The sequence below is a fragment of the Phalacrocorax carbo genome, chromosome 1 (assembly GCF_963921805.1).
Source record: "Phalacrocorax carbo chromosome 1, bPhaCar2.1, whole genome shotgun sequence".
Taxonomy (NCBI): domain Eukaryota; kingdom Metazoa; phylum Chordata; class Aves; order Suliformes; family Phalacrocoracidae; genus Phalacrocorax; species Phalacrocorax carbo.
Window position 1 is genome coordinate 57456798 of NC_087513.1, and position 21212 is coordinate 57478009.

The window sequence follows — 21212 nt, forward strand, 5'->3', positions numbered from 1 at the left end:
TGCAGGCTCTATGAAACTCTTGAAACTGATTTTCAGAAACACGTGCTGGGAGTAAATGATGGATCTTGGTGATTTCGCATATTCCTTCCATGCCTGTTCTCTGCCAGCTGAGCTGGAAGAGCTGCTCTTTCATTTGCCTGCTGTGTGAGGCTTCCAGCTTCTCGGATGAGAAAAGAGTAGTAGGAGGGAAGGGGATGGTAGTTTAGGGGTAGTGGGTACTGTCCTGTTGGTCCTGCCTCTATTTTGAGTCTGTTTTTGAGGGATTAGAGCGAAACTGGACTTTCTCCTGTCTACATCTTGCTCTTTGTAAGAGGAACGTTGCCTATGTGGAAGACAACACCCATCTCTGTGCAGTGCCTTTGCTTCCCTGAGTGTGTGGCCTCACAGCAGGGTGGTAGAGGCAGCGTGAGCCTTGATCTGGCTGGGTTCAGGAGAGGTTACTGTGTTTTGGGACAGGAGTGAACTGCATTGCCATTTTGGGAGATGTGGGGTAGCAGGTCTGTGGGGGAGAGGGTAAGTCCCCCTCTAAAGCAGGAGAGTCTCATCCAGTGCCTCAAGTGGGCTGTCGGCTGCTCCTGCTAACAGAGTCCTTGCTGCAAGCAGTTTGCTTGCGTATTAAAGATTTTTAGGCCTTGTTTTTGGTGGTGGGTTTTTTTGAGTTGTTTCTTTTTTTGGATTGAAAATCCATTGTTCTGCCTTGAGCAGAACATTGGCATTGGCTTCCAACACCTATACGTGCCTTTTTCCCTCAGAATTTCTGGGAAAGCAGTCTTCAGGTAGAGGTGGAAATTTGCTTTGGGGGGGGCGGGAAACGCGGATGTTCCAGCACTTAACCGGCCTGGGGCAGGGTGAAGAGTTGCGGGAGCGCTGAAGACCTCGGTGCCCAGCTCAGGGAAGGCACGGCCGGGGCTTGGGCAATGGCTCAGTCCCGCCTACCCGAGTCCCCCCGCCTCCGGGGCGGCCGCTCCCTTTGCGGCGATACCGCCCCTTTAAGAGCCTGCCGGTTACGTCACCCTGTTTTCCCGTCGCCCCGCCCCCGCGGCGCAGGGATTGGGCGGGGTGTGCGGTGCCGTGCGCAGGCGCGGAGGGCCCGGGTGGGCCCGGTGTCGCCATGGCCTCCTGAGGCCCTCAGCGCCCCCGCGCCGGTGCCGGCGCCCGCGGGGCAGCGGGGCAGGGCCCGACCCGACCCCTCCCCTCCTCACCCCGACGAGCTGAGCCTAGCCCAGCCCAGCCCAGCCGAGTCCCGCCTGCTCGCCCGCCCGCACGCCGGGAGGTAAGACGTGGCGGGGGCGGCTGTGGGGTCGTGGGTCGGGCCTAAGGGTCCGCGCTGGCGTGGGGGGTGTGGGGGTGCCCGGCGAGGCCCCCGCAACCTCACGCCCCCCAGCATTCCCCACATCCCTCCTCTTCCTCCTCCCGTTCCTCGGCGTGGCCTGCGCGATCCCCCCCCAGCCCCATTCCCTCCTCCCCACGAACCTCCATTCCTCCCCATTCCCCGCTGCAGCCCGCGGCCGTTCCCACGGTGTGCATCCCTCCCCCACCCCCCTCCGTGCAGCCCCCGCCGTTCCATCTCCACGCGGCGCCCACAGGCTGCCGCCACCACCCCCGTTCCCCCACGCGTGGCCTCCATACCCTCCCTTCCCCGCCGGATGCAGCCCACGCGGTCTGTTCCCCAATACTTCCCTGCTGCAGCCCCCCCAGTTTCCCCACGCGTTCACATGCGTTGCCCCAGCGCGTCTCCCCTCCCCCCTCCCCCCTCCCCCCCCCACCCCCTCCCCCGCCCAGGTGCCGTCGTGCTGCTCGGTGGCCTTGGGTGGGTGTCATTTTGTGCAAGGGCGCGTTTGAACCCAGGCGGGCTGGGAGCACGTTAGACCCCGGCAGGGTGGTGGGCAACAGGTTGGTGTTTGCTGTGTCTCCTCTGGCTCAGGCTGGACGGACTGACTGACACCGTGTGTGCGCCGCTGCAGTAGGTGCGTGAGGAAGCTGTTACTGTGCCTGTGTGCTCCTGTATCGCAGGCGAGTAATGATCGGTCTTGTTTGGATGCTCACGGTGGCTTGGAATTTCAGTTGCTCTGTGAGGGCTAATTCAGTCTTGGCAACTGCAGCGTGCAGTGGAAGGAGGGCTTTGGAAGAACGTGTGCGTGGCTGGGTTCTCATAAATTGTGATCCAGGAAGGGGACTGGAGTGGTTTCAGGGACAGCTCTATGAAAGCTGCCTTGAACACGACAAAGCTGTCAAGAGTGGGAGGAGAGGAGTGGGAAATCTAGAGGAAATACTGAAGATGGTTACTCGTTACAGAAAGTATGAAACTGTTCTTGCCACATAAGGAGCTTGAACAGGAGTAATTATTGAAGACATGGACAGGCTTCCCCAGAGAGAAGACTGTTTACCTCTGTTGAAGAGAAAAATAAAAGGTATTGATCAATAATAGAGTGAAGGCTAACAGGATTAATAGAAATGTCTATTTCCAATCCTGCAAGAAAAAGACAACAATCGATGAAAATGTAATAAAGCATATATCCCACTAACAAAGGCTTGGCTTTTTTAACGCAGTAGTTAACTGTTCCATTGAATTTGTGTTCCTGGAAGTTATCCTTGAGTCTAAGAGCTTAGCAGCCTCCCTGAAAGGGACCAGAGATTTCTCTAGAAACATTGGTGTTATTCAAGTTTCTGATGCTAAAGGTATTGGTGTGGTAGTTTTGGAAAAAATAAACTCTCACACTTTTAAGATGTTGGCTAAGTACTAAACAACAGGACTTTAGGAGAGCTTTCCTTATGGTGAAGGTATTCCACAGAGCCACTTCAGGCTTTTTTTTACCATTGTCCCCAAGAAAGCTGCTTCAAATCAGTTTTTAAGTTGTTGGTATCAATACCATCGTTGTTAAGGTTGTGCTGTAAACCTTAAGTGGTATGTATGCAGCAGGTGGCTATCTCTGCATCTGGAGCAGAAAGGATTCAGTCTTCCTGTAAAATGATTGGGACATCATTGCTATTGAAGTTAGCATTTCTAACCAGTTTGGTGGTGTGGGAAGTCCTTTTTTTCCTTTGAACTGATTTTAGAGACCCAAGTAGAATACAGAGTGCTGGAGACGTTTTGTTTTGGAAATGTGGGGCAAGAGGAAGACTACTGCCCAGTCACTCTGGCATCTTTTGTACTTTTATATGTCCGTTTCCTTGGGACATGTGGCAGTTAGAAGGAGAAGGTTCTTAGACATGCGCAAGCTGATCTGAAAATAAAGTTCAGTGTGACTAGCTGTTTCGGCATTGTCGTGGTTTAGCCCCAGTCAGCAACCAAGCAACACGCAACCGCTTGCTCACCCACCTGCCCCCCCGCCCCCGGTGGGATGGGGGAGAGAATCAGAAGAGTAAAAGTGAGGAAACTCATGGGTTGAGATAAAGAGAGTTTAATAGGTAAAGCAAAAGCCACACATGCAAGCAAAGCAAGGAATTCATTCACTGCTTCCCATGGGCAGGCAGGTGTTCAGCCATCTCCAGGAAAGCAGGGCTCCATCATGCATAATGGTTACTTGGGAAGACAAATGCCATAACTCCGAACATCACCCCCTTCCTTCTTCCCCCAGCTTTATATGCTGAGCATGATGCCATACAGAATGAAATATCCCTTTAGTCAGTTGGGGTCAGGTGTCCCGGCTGTGTCCCCTCCCAGCTTCCTGTGCCCCTGGCAGAGCACGGGGAGCTGAAAAAGTCCTTGACTAGTGTAAGCACTACTTAGCAACAACTAAAACAGCTCTGCATTATCAACACTATTTTCAGCACAAACCCAAACCGTAGCCCCACACTAGCTACTACAAAGAAAACTATCCCAGCCAAAACCAGGACAGTATCCACCTATTATTCCATACCATTTACATCATGCCCAGGTTCCATGCTATCCAATACCACCTTGTTAATTACCACCCCCCTTCCCGTCCTTTGATATAATACACAGATACCATTCCCTTAGTCTATGGACCACCCCTGTAAAATGTCTTTAAAATGTCCACAAAACATCCACTGAGTTCATTTAGGCCATGCCTTTAGGCTCACTCAGGACAGGAGAGGTGATGTGTTGTGTGGGGTTACTGGGTACCAAAGCCAGCTCGGGTCAGGTCACTGCTGCACTTGCACTGCTTCTTGTTAAGGGTTCTTGTTCTCCTTTGGTTTGTGTGGTTCCTACTATAGTAATTGCTATAGCATGCAACTCAAAACACAGGTTACAATGATTTAAAGGTAGGACTGTTACAATCTCCACTCCTGGTCTCTTTGGGCCAGGTTGTAGGTTTTTACATTGCAATGAGCTCCTCCCCTTCCTCCTAGCCTGGCTAGCAACAAGGGGTTTATGCTATAGTAGTTCCCATAACATGTAACTCAAACCCCAGGTTGCACCAATTTAAAGAGGTTTCCATTACAATCTCCACCCCAGCTCCTTTGGACCAGACCAGTGGCTTTAACATTGCAATGAGCTCTTCCCCTTGCCCCACGCTCTGGCTTGGACTTATCCACAGACTGCAGCCCCTTAGGGTTTTACCTGCTCCAAGTGGAGCCTTATGTATGAGCCACAGTCTCTGCAGGGGTACACCTGCTGCAGCACAGACTTATGCACAGCCACAGTCACTTTGAGGTGCACCTGTTCCAGCATGGCCTTCTCCATGGGCCACAATGCCTTCAAGAGGCATACCTGCTTCAAAGCGGCCTTATGCACAGCCACAGTCCCTCCAGAAGTAAACCTGCTCCAACATGGCCTTGCCCATGGCTGCAGTCCCTTCAGGAGAGTACCTGCTCTGTTGTGCGCTTATCCATGGCCACATGCCTTGAGGTGCTCCAGCATGACCCATGCACAGCCACTGATGCTTCAGGGTGTACCTGCTGCAGCATGGGCTTACCCTTGGGCCACAATTCCTTCAGAGGCATACCTGCTGCAGCACAGACATAACCACGGTAACAGATACTTCAAGATTTACCTACTCTGGCATGCACTTATCCATGGCTGCAGACACTTTGGGGTGTCCTGCTTCCACGTGGACTCATCCACAGGTCATAGTCCCTTCAACTCAAGTTCACACCGGAGTTCCAGCCTGTCCAGTACAGCAGCACAGAAAAAGCAGCGATGCTCTGGCCATCTGCCAGCCCAGGCACATGACGATTGCTGTTATCAAAATATTCCTAGGCGTGGCAGAGTAAGGTGATAAGCAGTACAGCAAGCAGCGCAACCAAAAAGCAGCCACTAATGAGCACTAGACTCTAATATACAGTAAGGCAAGCAAGCCCCATGGCAAGCATAGAAGCCAGCTGATTAACAACTAAACTGCAGTAACAGCTACAAATTCAATCTAGCACAAAGCAATCAAATCAGTTGACATCTCAAACCCTCTAAGCCCCACACTGGGCACCAAAAAGGACTGTCTTGGTTTAAACCCAGTTCAGCCATCTCCAGGAAAGTAGGACTCCATCACGTATAACAGTTACTTGGGAAGACAAATGCCATAACTCCCAACGTTCCCCCCTTACTTCTTCTCCCAGCTTTATATGCTGAGCATGATGTCATATGGTAAGGAATATCCCTTTAGTCAGTTGGGGTCAGGTGTCCCGGCTGTGTCCCCTCCCAGCTTCCTGTGCCCCTGGCAGAGCATGGGGAGCTGAAAAAGTCCTTGACTAGTGTAAGTGCTACTTAGCAACAACTAAAACACCTCTGCATTATCAACACTATTTTCAGCACAAACCCAAACTGTAGCCCCACACTAGCTACTATGAAGAAAATTAATTCAATCCCAGCCAAAACCAGGGCAGATGTAATGAAAGCATCTGAGCTGGCTGGTTTCTAACAATTTGACAGAATCCAGCTAGAAATCCACCTTGTTCTCTGTCAGCTTGTTTGTCTGTTTGCTGGTAGTAGGCTGGGAGATGAGCTTTTGCGGTCTGCAGTTGTGGGATTAGGGTTCTTTTCTTCTTGTGGATAAAGGAAGGGTGGGTTGGTTTTTTTCCCCAACTCGTAAGTAAAATAACTTTTAAAACACTTCCCCCGCCCCCACCCCCAGTGTCAGTCCCTTTCTCTATCCAGTTCTACTGCTGAGTTAACCAAAACATCTAATAATGATGTTTTGACTTAAGACAACAACCTTTTAATTTCTCTGTGATGGAACTTATCCTTCACCCCCTTCTCCCCTCCTGTTTTATGTCTGTGTTTAATTGGCTTATGTTTGCAGTGGTGGAGATGAGCTCTTACCTGCTCCTTCTAGCAGAAGTGCCTTTTTCATTTTCCAGTAGCTCAAAGGATTTCTTTCAGCTCTTGCACCCATGGCTGGTGGGAGCAGTGAATTCCTTGGGAGGTGTTTATGTTGTGTTGTTCAAAGTATCAAAGTTTGAGGTAAAATATGAAGTTGTAAATTAAACTTGTTGATTCTGAAGGGCCACTGCTGTGACTAGTTTTCACATAGTGGTCAGGCTAAAATTGAGGAAACCAAGATTATAAAGCAGTGGGGAATGTACAGGTTGGGCTGTCTGCAGAATCAAGAGAACAGTACAGCCTCAGAGAGAAATTGCACTTAACCTCTGTACAGTAGAGCTTTCCTAGTACACAACTGCTGCTAGCTATCTGCTTAACAAAGCTGCTGCGTGTTATTGAACAGCCAGGGCTGGAGGCAGAAGCTTTTCTCTGTTTTGGAGCTTGTGATTGATTGCACTCGCTGAGGCACTGGAAAATAGAGGTGGTGTAGAGAATAGCGTCGTGTTTGGGTTTTGTGCACTGACTTGCCCATCTGTTCGCTTGAAGCAGTGTGTGCGTTGTGTGCTGTTCTCACTTCTTCCCAAACTCTTTGGGGTTTGCTTTCTTGTGGTGGAAGAGTGGTTTCCTGCCAAGACGTTACACCCTACCAGAACACTTGGGACTCTGGAAGCAGTTTGAAATGCTGAAAAGATGGATTAAAAAACTTAACTAAAATAACTGTAAGATATGATAGTGCTTGGATTGGAAACGCCCTTTTGAAAAGGTTTTTTTGGTGTTTGTCTTTTTTCTTTCTCTCCTTTTTTCCCCCCACCTTGTGGACTACTTTGGGAGAGAGCAACTGGACATGTTTTTGGAGCAGCAATCCCCAAGGAAGGGTTTGGAGGTGAAATTCTGCCAGCTGAAGCAGTGAACTGCAGCTGCCTTCCAGGGGTCTTGCCTTAGAGTCTTCCTCCTCTGGGAAGAGGCAGGGGACTGGAGTACTTGCTTATAGCCAGGTTCTCTCTAGTCTTTAAAAATCAGCTCAACCTCTACAGGGTTTTTTGTTTGTGATGGTGTAAGTAACATTTCTGGGAAGGCAACAGAGCAAGCTGTGTCCAGGGAAAATGCAGTGTATAGGTAAGCTGTCCAGTAACTGTGCTGGGTGTGTGACCATGTCTTCATGGCCCCTGAGGGGCATAATTTACAGGAAACCTGAAGAGGGAAATAACTTATGTGCTCTACCTGCAGCACTGAAGGTTGTTTAATCCATAGAGTACCTGGATATTTGTCTCCCTACCCTCAAGCCTGATTCTGGGTTGAAAGGATGGGAACACTGCTGCTATTATTATCTTAGTGCCTGGGAGTCTGGTGATACTGAAAGGATCAGCTATTTGAGGATGTTGTGTAGTGGAGAGTGACCAAGAGCATAGACGCATGGTGTCATGGCCTCAAATTTTGTGTTTAATCTGAAAGCATTCCTCACTGCCAGGGTATGTTGTACATCTGGCCCCCAATCAACTCTGTGGCAAAAAGGTAAAGAAAGGTCTCTCTGATTCAGCAAAGAAAATGACTGCAACGTGTTATCTAGTACAGCAGTGGGGCTTTGAGAAGTGGATGAGATGAAGTAATACCTTAAAAGCTGACCTTGCCGGCCTGTCGTTGCCTCCCCAGGCTGTGAAATAGCATCATGATATTGATGCTATTGGAGGCTGCTGAGCTGATTGCTTGGGAGCCTGCAGTTGCCACGTCATCTCCAGCACAGATATAGCCCAGGTAGCAGTAAAGTAAGTAGCTCTGCCTCTGTCCAGGTTACTTAAAATGAACCTGGACAAGCCAGTCACCTGAGGAGGTAGATTGGAAGAGAGTGAATATCTCTTCGTGGCTCACCACATTGTCTCCTTCTTGCCAGTTTTGCTAGGAAAGCCTGGTTAGTGGTGGGTGAAGCTATTTGCAGCTAGTTGTCCCACAGGAGCTGGGAGCGACCTTTCTCCTCCTCCAAGTTCTACTGACTTTCAGGCTTTTTCCCCTGTCCCAATGGCTTTGTGATGGCACCGATTTTACAGCAGAATTTTAAGCTAGAAGTTACTTGGATAAATTCCCATTTAGATAATTTCATCCAACTGGGTAATTTAATCTGTGTCTGGAAAAATTGGGTTGAAGTTTTGTCTCTTTTCAAGTACACACCTTCTCAGGTGGATGCTTGGTTTGCCCCTTTCTGTATAGAGAAAATGCATTGCTGTTGCTGACTTCTGGGATAGAGAGGGGGGAATTTCAGAATCACTTTGAACCGTGTTTTAGTAGCTGTTGGCACCTGTCAGCTTCTAACAGTACTGACGACTTCTCTGTGAACCTCTGTGGTCAGCTTTGATGCTGAATCACAAAAAGGTGAGCAGATACTAGCCACTCGTGTGTCATAAGTAGCCTTTGGAAGAGGATGTTGGGCAAGTTTCTTCCCACTGATGCTGTCTCTACTTGCTGTGCTTTAGCCAGCAAAGGTGAGAATGATTTCCTCCTCCAGGCATCATGCTCTGCCTATGTGCTTCCAGAGGTAACTTTTAAGGCAAGCGCTGTGTCTGGGTTTGTTCTTTAACTAGCAAAGCTGTAATGCTGATGTATCTAGGGCTTGGCATTTTTATGTGGTAGAAACTCTCCTCTCACAGGAGTCCAGGAATACAAAGCTCCTAATTCTGCTTTTAGAAGCCTGCATCTGTAGGATATTTATTTTTCTAGATAGAGTAATGCGGCAGGAGAAGAGCATGGGGGGGCAATGTTGAATAGGAGTAATGAAATTAGGAGTTGGTGATTTGGGCCAATTAACAAGAGAATGTGAAAGTCTACTGTCCAGAGATTAAAAAAAAGGCAAAACAAAAGGCAACAACCCACAAACAAAAATAAGCAGATAGGATGTTATTTTAGCCATAACAGAATGGCTTCATAGTGAGTGGCGGTGGGTGCTTTGTTGAGAATCACTGTTTTTACTTCTGCAGTGCTCATCGCTCTTAGATATTTGCATCAGATAATGACTGCTAGGGAAAGCAGATGTGCCGTCTCCCTTCTATGCATTGCTGCACAGTTGCCTAGGCTTGTGGTAAGAAATCTGGCTTCTTCCAACACATTTACTTGCTAAATTTAAGTATGGATCTGATAGGTTCTGTATGTTATATTCTGTGTGGAAAAGTATGCTCCAATATAAAAAACCAACCAACCAAACTCCCTTCATGTGTGACTGCCACAAGTTCAGTGGCTTTTGATCCTACTGTAGAGTTAGACTTCTAATGCATCTCAGAGTAACTGTATACCGTGTGGCAATTTTAAAACTGTTGTTTCCTCTGTCTTGGTCCTTGGAGGTGGGGAAGGGTTAATGCAGGTGGTGGTGGTAGGGTAAGTTCTGATTTGACTTTGTTCTTGTGAGTTTGGAAAGTGAAATGCAAACTTCCTCTGTCATGCTGGACGCAAGTGTTTACAACACATCCTTTTTCTCCTTGTTTCTTTCCCCTCTGCCAGTTGCAGAACATCTTTGTAGTCTTTCTGTGTTTCTCTCCTGGGAGCAGAGGACTTGACTGGTTCATGTGGAGTGGGGATGCTGGGAATGTGGAAAAGGGATGCAGCACATGGCCCAGGTGTGCTTGATCCTGCTCTCGAAGGAGCAGTTGGAAGGTTGAGGAACATCCCTTCTCCTCCTCTCCCTCCCCCTTTCTCTATTTTTCCTGTCTCCTTCCAAAAAAGGGACTGGATGTTGGATGTTGACCTATCGCAATGTGGGTCAGTCCACACAAAAAAAAAAAAAGAGGAGGAGGATGATGGGGGGAGGAGGGCTATGTGAGTACAGCGAGACAACAGAAATTAATAGAGCAGAAAAAAACTCTGGAAAGAAGAGTGCACGGCTCAGGGTAAAAGGGTTTTATTGTTGATTCTGAGTTTTTAAATGGGTGCATCATGGGGAGGGGAAGCTGCTCTCTCTTCGGATGACTGTGTATGGATTAGCAAAATGGGCGGGGGCTGTGTGAACGGGAAGCGAAGAAGGTTTTTGTGGTATTCTCATTGTTTAATGTATTTAAAATGAGAAAAGAAGTTGCATGGCCTTGTTGAAGGTTAAATTGTTTGTGTGTACAGTGTGCTCTTAGGTGTACGTAGGCATCGGATCATCTCCTGAATGTGGCTTAGTGGGTGTGTACCTTCCCCTGTGGTTTGGTTCTCCAAGGTGCCTGACTCCTGCTCCGCTCGTGCTGGTGCTACTGGTTTTGTGTCCCAGTGACACTTTTCTCTGGTTTCACTGAATGTACTGACAGCTGTTTTAAAAATTTTGACTGGGCAAAATCTCTTCAGCGTTCAGACTGCTTACACCTCTGGAGAAATAACATTGCGAAGAACTGCATTTGGATCTGAATTTGTTGTGCAGAGAGAGTAGATGTTTGTTAAATTGATATGAAGTGCAGTAACTACAGATTCAATCATTGCCTGTTTCTGTAAATCTTGTCAAATGCCTGTCTTCTAGCTAAGCACAGCATTGTTGTTTGGAATTACGTACGTGTGCATGTGTACAAAGTGCGTGCTGTGGGGTGACTTTCACTGACTTGATGTTAAGAAGACTTTGCTCAGCATGAGTAGTAAAATGTAAATGGGTTGCACTAGTGAAAATTGCATGCCAGGTCACATACTTAACTCACAGATTGTTTCAGGAATGCTATTGGAGAGCTTAAAAATGCACCGTTGGGACCTTTTCATTTCTCAGCTAAGTAAACTAGATGCCACCCCAGAGAGCAAAAGCAATTTAAGAAGTAATAAATTTGAAAGCATTTGATTTTCTTTTATTGCTATCACTGATTTGAGCTGCACCAGTGATTCTCTTATTGTATAGTGTTATTTTTTGTCCTGACCCTCTACCTCCTCCTTTTCCTACCTTTTGACAGATCAGCTGGTGATGCTGTGCTTTTGGGGGTTGAAAAGACCTTAAAACAATTATGAATTTGTAATATATACCTAGCACAATGGAAAGAGCTGATCCCAGTTGGTAATTCTAGGCATTCTTAAAATAGTCTAAAATAAACCTTGAACTGTTTTGTCATGTGTTGTTGAACTCCTTGTAAGTCTAGGGGACATTCTGAAAACCATAAAGCTCCTGCTTTCACTAATGTAAAGCTCTGGCTTGTGTCCTAATAGACGCAGAAAATTCAGACTTTAAATCACCTACTACATGGCACTTTTGCGTTGGTCTTTTTGGGTCCAGAATGAGGGTAATTTAATGGAGAAACTCTTGGAGGAGCAAGAATTTAAGAGGGGAGTGGAAAATGGTTTTGTGGTATCTTAACAGAAGCAAAGTTCAACATGATGGATATTTGACACTACAGTAAGTGTGGAGTAGGTTTTAAGGAAGAGCAGTTTCTTGCCTTGTAGCTTTCCAGGAGAACCCTGCAGCCAGGTCATGCATGTTGTGTTGGATCATATCTTGTACATCAGAAGGAGGCTTAACAGTTAAGACTCTTTCATGGGATAGCTTTGTGTATCATTCTTTGCTCTCTCAGCAGTTTAGAAATGAAATACTTTTAGCCTCAGAGGAGATGATCTATTTTAAAAACACAGACTGCATCTGCAGATGGTGGAGAACGGCTTCGGAGTCATGTTGTTCAGGGTTCTTTTCCTACTGACACTGGGGCAAAGTGAGCCCGCTGTCACCGGCAGCACAATGGAGCGGGTCTTGCTCAGAGCAGACAGTGCACTTCTTCCAGATTCTGTGGTTGAGTATGTGTTCAGAAGTACCCCCAGGAACTGAAGGACCAAGCTTGAACCTTTCCTCCCTCCTCTTACAATGCTTTTTTTTGCATCAGACATGGGTTTTACCTATTTGTTTGTTTAGGTAGAAATAGTTCCTCCTCGGTGCTAACATTTTCCATGCATTTACGCAAGCCAAAAATGGAGGGTTTTTTGTTTTCACTTGTGCCACGTGCCTTCTGTTTACTGTTCTGAGTTTATTTTCGGTGGAAGAAGCTGCCATGTTAATGTTAGAGACAGAAGGCCCCTGTTTCCAAAAGGTAGAGGAATGGCAATCTGCTCCTGATAGAGAATTACTGCATTGCTGTTTTTCTGTGGATGCAAGCTCCGTGGACACATCCCCGCTAACTTTACACTGGTGTGGTGTCTCTAACAGAACCGGTCCCCATGCAGGTTGGAGCCCCTTCCCTATCAAGAATCTTAGTAACAGTGTTTCGCATCTCTAGGTTTTTATCAGGATAGTTATCTTGATATAAATAGCACACGCTTTGCTTTTTCTTTTCTGCTTGCATTGAGAGCAGACCTTAATACTCTTAAAGTGCTTTCAGAAGGTCTCTTAGGTAGGTTTAAGTCGATACTAGATTGGTGTTTGAGCTAGTATCCTAGTAATACAAGGTCCTGTCTTGCTCTAATATGCATAGCTTGTAATGGCATCTAGGCAGGAACACGTAACAGCTCATTGGGGATGGGGGTGCCTTCCACGTTTGGGGTTGGTGGGTGTAGACCTCGTGCAGACCTAAGCACTGCCTGAAACTCATGTAACCTGTATATAGGAATCTTACAGGCTGACCTGAGGTTCCTGTGGCCGTCCTGAAGTACACCTGGTCCCATGTCTGAAAGCCCTGTGTGTTTACCCAGATGTACTTTTCTTTGTGCGTGTTTCCAGTTCCAAAGTTTGGTGCTTTTCCTGGCTATCTTTTCTCCCGGTCCTGTTGGGGACATGCTATACTACAGGTTACCTCCGGGGGGAGCAAGGTAGTCAGTTGGAGAAACCCTCAAGAGTGACATGTAGAAGTGTTGAAATGTTTTCCTTTCATACATTTAGGAGAGCCCTTCAGAGAGAGACAGTAAGTGTGCAAGTAACTTCACTCTCCCTTGAAATGGAAGCAATGAGGTAGAGGTGAAAGAGATGCGCAGAGAAAACAGGATATGGCAGAAGAGTAAGGAACTCTTCAAAATTTATTATGTATTAGATTGGTTTGGTTTGTATTGCGTTGGTAATTCAGGTTTCTAAATGCCCCTAATTTACCATATGGTAATGTCAAATGCCTTCCTCATGGTTTGGTACCTCGCAGTGCTGGGAACTGTACGGGCAGAGAACAAAAAGATGGTTGTCCCAAGGAGCACAAGAAACAACAGGGAAATATAGCCAGCTGGGAGGAGTACACAGAAAAGAGATCACAGCCAGCAGCCTAACCGTTGTCAGGTTGTTGCACAGCTGGAGTAGCAAAGTGGGAGAATGGAGAAAATCAAGGTGGATGTGAAATAGGTTTGTGGCTGTTGGAAAGGACCTTTTTGCCTGGGCATGAGAGGAAGCAGGAAGGTATCAGTTGTGACACTGACATGGGCTGTGATGGAGGTAGGTGTCCAAGAAACAAGAATTAAAACACAATCACTGTGTCGCATGAGAGGGAAGATGCTTACACCAAGATGCCTGATCTGGAGCTTGTCAAGGCAGTGTGTTTGCTGTGACGTGTTCCCAGGCACCACCTTTGCTGTGGAAGCCTGTTCTAATTATGTGCTGGTCTTGTGTCCCATTGCATGGTGGGGAAGAGGCATCTCAGAAACAAGGCCTATGAAGAGAGTTGCCATAATCTGCCCTCATGATGCTCTTTTTAACAAGGCAAAAGAGGAGCTAGTAGACTGAGCTGGTGGTAGTGAATGAGCTGAAATCCACTCACCTGGTTGAGGCTCCAATCATCTGTGCTATTATCTATTTCTTAAATATAGTACAGAATTGCTCTTACAGCTTCAGCCCCAGGGTAGGCTTTGGAGGCAATCTACCACTGGAATACCCTTCAGCAGCACCTTTGCATGGTAGTGAAAGCAGCAGGGTGGGGGAAGAGTGTTTTAAGCTGATGTGTGCAGGTACCATGCTGTTTGAGCCCCCAGCCCTCCTGCCTGGCACCATGAAGAAAGGCTGCAGTGAGCTGCTCAGCTGACATGTCCCCTGGTACTTTAGACGACACCCTGCCCACTCACACTGCTGAAGGATTTGAACTCACAGAAGAATTAAGCTGATGATGAGGCCTGAAGAAACTGAAGTTCGTGTGCCTCTGCGCTGGTGGCCTTTTATTTTATTGATCTTTATATGTGTAACAGTGTGTTTGAGAGATCTTTCAGGATAGCTTTGTGCACTGCTTATGCCTGTAACTGTAGCAATGGTGTATGGGACTTCAGGAGATTAGAAGGGATAATTTGGAAGGTATATGTTAATTGTGCAGATTCGGGTGTACGGTGTTCCTTCGTGTTTCACTAGAAAGCAGAAGGAACTGCAAGCTGATGCTTACAACAATAAAGCATCATGCGATTAAAAAGTTGTCCTTAGGGGCGACCCTGAGGAACAGGAGGATGCTCATGGGTGAGGTGGATTGGGTTTTGGGGTTGGAGAAGTGGAGCCCTGGTTAAGAAGGTTTGTATATTTTCTTTCAGATCACAGTGCTGGAAAGAGTTACTAATTTCAATGACTATGAATTAAAGGGGATTAGGTGAAGAATGATGCATAATCATGTAATTAATGACAGTTGATGTATAATCACAAGGGGGCAGTGTTAAGGTTATATATACAACTTGAACTTCTAAGTGTCCTCACTTCTGAATACACAACCCTTGTCATGTCAGAATGCTTGTTGATCACTTTTTGCTGTTTCAGCTTCTTTTAAAATGAGTGCAGGGAAGCAGAGGAGTTCCCTTTCAGATCTTCAGTTCTGCTGACGTTACTGGCACCGCACTGGGGTCTGCACTGTTGGTACGGTTTGATTAACTGGAGTGTGGAGCTGCAGGACCTGTTCCTCCTGCCACTGGTGGTCTGCAGTAGAGATCCTCTCCCCCATGAACTTTAGGAAGGGCTTAGCAGCTTCCTCTCTTGCATAGTTCCCAAAGCGCACTGGGATGTGCAGGACTGCAGCTGGCTGGACTTTATTTAGAGTTAGGTTAACCACAGGTGCATCTGCTCTGATTTCATTTTAGATGTGCCCTTTTTGAGCTTGGTGGAAGCACTTCCAGCACTGTGAGTGTTCAGTTACTTCAGAAGTCACTTGGGTAGAAATCCCTTTCTTCTCAAAGCAATAAAAACCTTGCTACCTTGTGACATCTCCTTCCAGCCCTCACCTCTGCAAATTTTTAGATATAGCATAGATAATGTAATGTGTGTGTGTAAGCTTTGAAACTCAAAACTTAACAGTTAAATTTCCTGTATTCATCAGGACTGGAAAGGAATTACCCTTCAGTACATGCAGTTATGGAAAACTGTAACTCAGAGCAGGGATATTTTAGAAAAAGAACAACTGGAAAGAATGAAGAAAAGCCAAGTTTGATGATTATTTTGTAAGTTAAACCATAACAGTTGTGCAGCTGCCTCTATAGTAAGGTAATATCTGCTTAAACAAATCTGGATATTTCCCGGGATTTGTATTTATTCTCTTCCCCCTTTAGAAGAAAGCAGAAATGAGGTGGAATGTGGCGTGAGTAACATCAGAGTGCTGCGCACTGCTGGTGCAGGCATGTGGTTTGGAAAAGCGTGTGCTGGAGGGGACTGTTTGCACACCTTAGAGTGCATGTGGAAGTGATTTGATCCTGGCCCTCTGCTTTTACTGGGTGCCTGTTCCCAGATTTGTGCTGTGGCTTCAGGTGAAGCAAGGCTAGGGCAGTTCATCTGTGGATGGATGTTCTCCTTTGTGTTCTCCTTTGTGCCTGTCGGTAGATGACAGACGTGTCCTTCCCTGCCACAGCTGTAAACTGTGGTGATGGATTGTTGGCCTTTCTAAAGCCTTTTCCATCTGCTGATCTTAAAGGCCTGCGTAAGAGCTATGTCTTGTGCTTTTACAGAAAGGGTATCCTGAAAACTATTAGGAGGTTATCAGAAGGAGGCAATATTATGCTGTTCCCCTTGTTAACCATGTCTTTACTGCGACCACATCAGAAGCAGCTCTTCTAGAGGATAGAACCAAAGGCTGCCTGCGTGTGCTCTTGGTTTAAGTGGATTATTTTCCTCCAATCCAGAGGTCACATTAGAGCCTGCTTACAACCAAACTGAAAATAATAGCTGCTTTAGATCTTAGACCTTCAAGAATTTGTTCCTTAGAAAGAAAATAGCTTTTCATCCAGGAAATGACCCAGGGTCAAGTTGCTTTGAAATCTCGCATATCCTTGTGTTCTGGGTGTATTTTTATGGGTCAACTGGCTTTTAAAAGCCAATCAGGTTAAATTCACATCATGCAGAGAACAATGCTAAGTTAGCAGAATTAATGACAGGCTGGCTAAGTGTACCATACAATGTTTGGTAAAATACCAGTTTAATGTTCTTTCTAGCAAGGGAAGCTTTCAGGGCGTTTCCTTCCAACGAAGGTGCTTTGGGCTGAGTGTGGTTTTCAAAATGGCAGTAGGAGAGGTGGGGATTGCTTGCTGGAGGAATAAGGATGCTCTTCTCTCCCCCTTGCTGTGCAGTGACACTTCGTGGTACATGTTCTTGTGGCTTGCTGCTGCTTGTTCTGCTACCTTCCAGATGAAACCATAAGACTCTGGCAGACTGACCATAAGACTAGGACATGGCAGAATAGCCACTGCTTTTGTTCGAAGTAGAGCTGTTAACTTAGGTGTGCCTGTCATCTTCCAGTACAGATGATTTAGATACTTCCTTCTGATCTCAGGTGAATGCTATATTCATCTTGTTCTTAAATATTTTTATTGCAGAAGGGTGGTGACAATGGTGGTGGCAGTGTTTCGTGATCTCAGGAAGACTGTGTTGTGAGTGGTATGGAGGTTCCTGGGTACCAGAGGATTTGTTGTCTTACGAGGGGTGGCAGTGGCAGACTTAGCCAGGTCCTGTCCGTAAAGCATGTGAGCACCCTGGTGAAAGACATGTGAAAGATGCAAAGTACTGTTACTGTTATGCTCCTGGGTCCTTTCAGCTGGGTTTAATTGCTGTTTTGGTTTTCTTCCTTGACAGGTCTCTTGGCTTGTGGGTGACTCTCTAGCAATCCCAACTGGAACCTCATACCAAAAGGCACCATGATAGTGATGACTGACATCACTGCAGCCCCCAGATTGGGGTCAACTGCCACTACTCCAGCTGTGGGTCCCAACTTCTCCTGGATGCCGGAGGATGGCAGCCCCACGGCTGTGGAGCAGCCAATATTCCTCATGACCACCGCTGCTCAGGCCATCTCAGGTTTCTTTGTATGGACAGCTTTGCTCATCACCTGCCATCAGGTAAAACCCTGTCACTTTTACTTCTAATCCTTTTCTTTTCCCCACATGGAGGAGCGCATATGATCCCCTGGCATATCTGTGCCAGATACAGCTGTGTAATGGGGGGTTGCAGACTCTCAGGTGGTACCAGGACCTCTTCTTTGGGGTCAGTATATTAATATTATCTGTGCTGATCAAGGTCGCAGCTTTTATATGAAGGCTTTTTTTCTGCCTGGGTTCAGACTTTTTCCATAGTGTGACTGGTGAGGAAGCAAACTCTTTAAAACTAGCAGGTGTGAAACATTTGGCTGCCTCTTGAGTGTATGCAGAAAGGTGTATTATCTCAAGCCATCTTTCCCAGGTCTTGTAGTTGAATCTAGCCATTTTGTTATTGTGTCAGCTGTTAGCTAAATGATTGTGGTCATCTGTTGTTTGACATACCTCCTTTGATCTCCTGTGCCAGTGGATTCCACAGGCTGAACTCTGCTGCGGAAAGGAGTAGCAGGAAATGTTTTATTTTAATTTTTAATTCCCTCCCCTCTTTCTGGGGCAGGTGTCCTGGGAGCCAGAACAAGTCAAACCCTGCATCCTGTTCTGTACCTCTCTTTCACATAGTTGTCATGTGAACTGAAAAACACAGTGGGGGAAACGCAAGCCCTGTTATTTATCAACCTGTGTTTTGTACCTGTTGGTCCATAGATTCCAGAGTGATGACTAGGATCTAGAAAACTACAGCCTATTGATGGAGTATAGGGGCTAGTGAAGTTCAAAAATGGATTAGTCACTGATGAATAAGAGTAACACCTGTAGCTTCACCTGCTTGGGTAACAATGACAAGTGCCATGGATCTTCCTGTCAAATTGATCACCTACTGAGGGTAGTAAGAAATCTTTCCTTTGCAGTATAGCATTGCACAGTTAGGCATTGATGCCCTTCTCTGAAGAAACCAATGGAGGTCAGTGCCAGAAAGACACTGTTGATTGAAATGTGCTCTTGTCCTGTTAAAAGGCAGCAGTTCCTGTGCTCTTGTAGGCTCTTGGATCGCAGGGCTCTTGTGACATCCCAAGGGCAAAGCTTGGAGTCATTTGAACTCTGGTGTCAGCTGTCCCTGTGCTGGGTGAGGTGTGTCAGTAGGATTGTCAGAAGGAAAATATATCCCTAAGGTTCGTTAGTTTATTTTCAACCTGTTCTACTCAGGAAATGAGGCTTTTATGAACTCCTCATGGGTTAGGGAGAGGAAACAGAAGTATATTGAGCCCTGCAGTTGATTTTGACCAGATCTGGCCAAGTTGCAGGGAGAGATGAGCATCAGACAGCTGGGGAGAGACAATCCCCTTTCCCTTATGAGGGAAAAGCAAGGTCATCAATGTATGCTTCGTCAGACCCTGGAGAATCCTCACAGCACCCCCAAATGCAGGGTGAAGCTGAAGACAAATGCTTGTGCCTCTTCAGGCAGCAAAATCGGTCAGTCGTGAGGCACATATGTAATGAACTAGCTGTTATTAATTTGAGCAGTTGGAGCAGCAGCTTGATGAGGGTTGCCGTATGGAGGCCTTGCCTCTGGAGAATGTGCCCTCTGCTGACTCCGTGGCCGACAGAGCATACCTGCAACTTGTGCCGAAGCTCTCGCTGTGTTATTATGCCATTACAGGAGTGGTGCTCATCTTCAGGGTATGCTTGTAGCCAGTACCTTTCCCAGGAGGTGGGTATTCTTTGAAAAACCATCTTAGGTATGGGATTTAATGATGTCTAACAAACTGTGTGAGCGGTGGGAGCGGGTAGGGTGGGGATGTTGCGCTCCCCCCAGCCAGTGACTTAGAGGGATTGGCATGCGTGCGGACAGTCAGACAGAACAAGTGGTGTGGCTGCATGGTTCCTTTGAGCACGGTGCATGAGCTTGGTCCTCACTTGATGGCTGAAACTTTGTGGCTGTGCTGTCACCGATGTGTCGAAAAATGCAGAATGGCACTTTTTTTGCAGATGGGCTGTGGCTTATCAGCTCTTGGCAGTGCTGTGAAGGGCTCTCTTAGGTTGTTTCAGGTGACAGTCTCAAAAGCATCCAAAACTGCCAAGAGAGTGAGAGTGTTTACAATAAGCATGCGCTTAAGTCCACTCACCTTCCCTCTTCGGAGAAAAACAGGCTGCAGTGCTGTGAACCTTACGTACTTAAAAAAGGATAGCAAGAATATGGGATTGATAACTGGGGGAAAAAAGGTATGAACAAAAGCATATGGGCAAGGTGATGATAATAACAGTAAATTAATTCTCTCTAAGAAAATAGATCAGAAATGCCTCCACTTCCTTCTCCTCCTCCTTCCTACTCGCTGCAAACTAAGGGATGCTATATGGATGCCATAAGATAATAGTGTTTTGGGTGGTTTTTTATGCTTATCACCTTGAGGCTGCTGGAGGCAATCAAGAGATGATTTACTGAGTGCTTTTCCTGGCCCAGCTGACTCTCCAGTTCCACTTTCTCCTCTCTATTTCATATACCACTGATTGTGGTCTCCCCTCTCCATCTTTTCAGATCTACATGCACCTTCGCTACTATAGCTGCCCAAATGAACAGCGCTACATTGTTCGGATCCTCTTCATTGTGCCCATTTACGCCTTTGACTCATGGCTCAGTCTCCTGTTCTTCACCAATGACCAGTACTATGTTTACTTTGGCACAGTGCGGGACTGCTATGAAGGTAAGTAGGGGTCAGACAGAAAATGGGGGAGGTAGGAAATCTCTGCCCTGAGAGAACTTTGGCTCCTGGTTGGGCACCTGGAAAAAGTATCTCTGTCACCAAGACAAAGTTCTACGGTGTGGTTGACTGGTTGACCATGGATTGCTCAGTGACCGAAAATCATAGAATCATAGAATGGTTTGGGTTGGGAAGGACCATTAAAGATCATCTAGTGCAACCCCCTTCTGATGGGCTGGGACTTCTTTCACTAAATCCAGTTGCTCAAAGCCCCGTCCAACCTGACCTCCCTTGCTGGCCTCTGAGCATGACAAGATGTATTGAGCATTCCCTCCAATGTTCTATAGAGAAAACGTTTGTGATTTTTTGGGGTCCTTTGCTTCAGGAAGGTATGAAGCCAAAAATCTGATTCAAGCTGGGTGTTCAAAGCGAGATGTCAGTTAGCTCCTGGTTCTTGGAACAGCACTTACTTTGCAGCCAGATGCTTGCTTTGTCCTGTTTTCCTGGCGCAGTTTGTTAGTGATGTATTCTTCTGGTCCCATCCTGTGGCCACTTTTGTGATCACACAGGGTAGCCAGCCGCCACGTGCTGGTGTTGGTGAGGTGTAAAGTACTTTGGAGTCATGCAGGAGACAGGGTGCCATATTCAGGATGAGGTACCAGTTGCTTCGTTTTCAGTTACCTGCTGCAGATGGTACCACTAGCATTTTATGCAAGGGAAATAGTTACTCTCAAATAAATGCTATCTAAAATTCCTTTCTGATCTCATCCAGAAAGGAGTCTTCTATGCATCCAGCAGGAGAAACTGCACTCTAGCAGTGTGTTTTTGGGGACAGTTTATCGCCATTCCCTCGTTAAATCATAACTCAACAGTGCAGTTGTTTTGGTGAGGTCTGCATTGCAGAGAGGTGCCCCTGGCCATGTGAACAGGTTAATTGTCTGAAGGGACCAGCAGGCCCTCTTCACATCGACAACAATGCTCTGAGATGCAGCAGCAGATGGCAAACATGCACACGTGATTCAGAAGGCATCTTTGTTTGGGCCTGAGGTTTTTTTCTTCCCTCCTTCCCTGCCCTGTGCACGCATGTAGGTCTAGCAGGAATCCTGCTGCTCTGTGAAACTCCTCTCCTAGCAACAGCCAGTATC

At 46.8% G+C, this 21212-nt stretch overlaps 1 protein-coding gene across 2 annotated transcripts in view; it reads left to right on the plus strand.

The window, feature by feature from the left end:
• Nucleotides 1-1059: 1059 nt before the first annotated feature.
• Nucleotides 1060-21212, plus strand: part of TMEM184B (transmembrane protein 184B) — a 33514-nt gene continuing 13361 nt past the window's right edge. The window contains exons 1-3 of one of the 2 annotated variants that reach the window (XM_064454568.1): nucleotides 1060-1273; nucleotides 17136-17398; nucleotides 19905-20070. In XM_064454568.1, the coding sequence (XP_064310638.1) occupies nucleotides 17198-17398; nucleotides 19905-20070 (367 nt within the window). In that variant the 5' untranslated portion in view covers nucleotides 1060-1273; nucleotides 17136-17197. The remainder of the gene's footprint in view (nucleotides 1274-17135; nucleotides 17399-19904; nucleotides 20071-21212) is intronic. The other variant, XM_064454577.1, reaches the window with a different exon arrangement.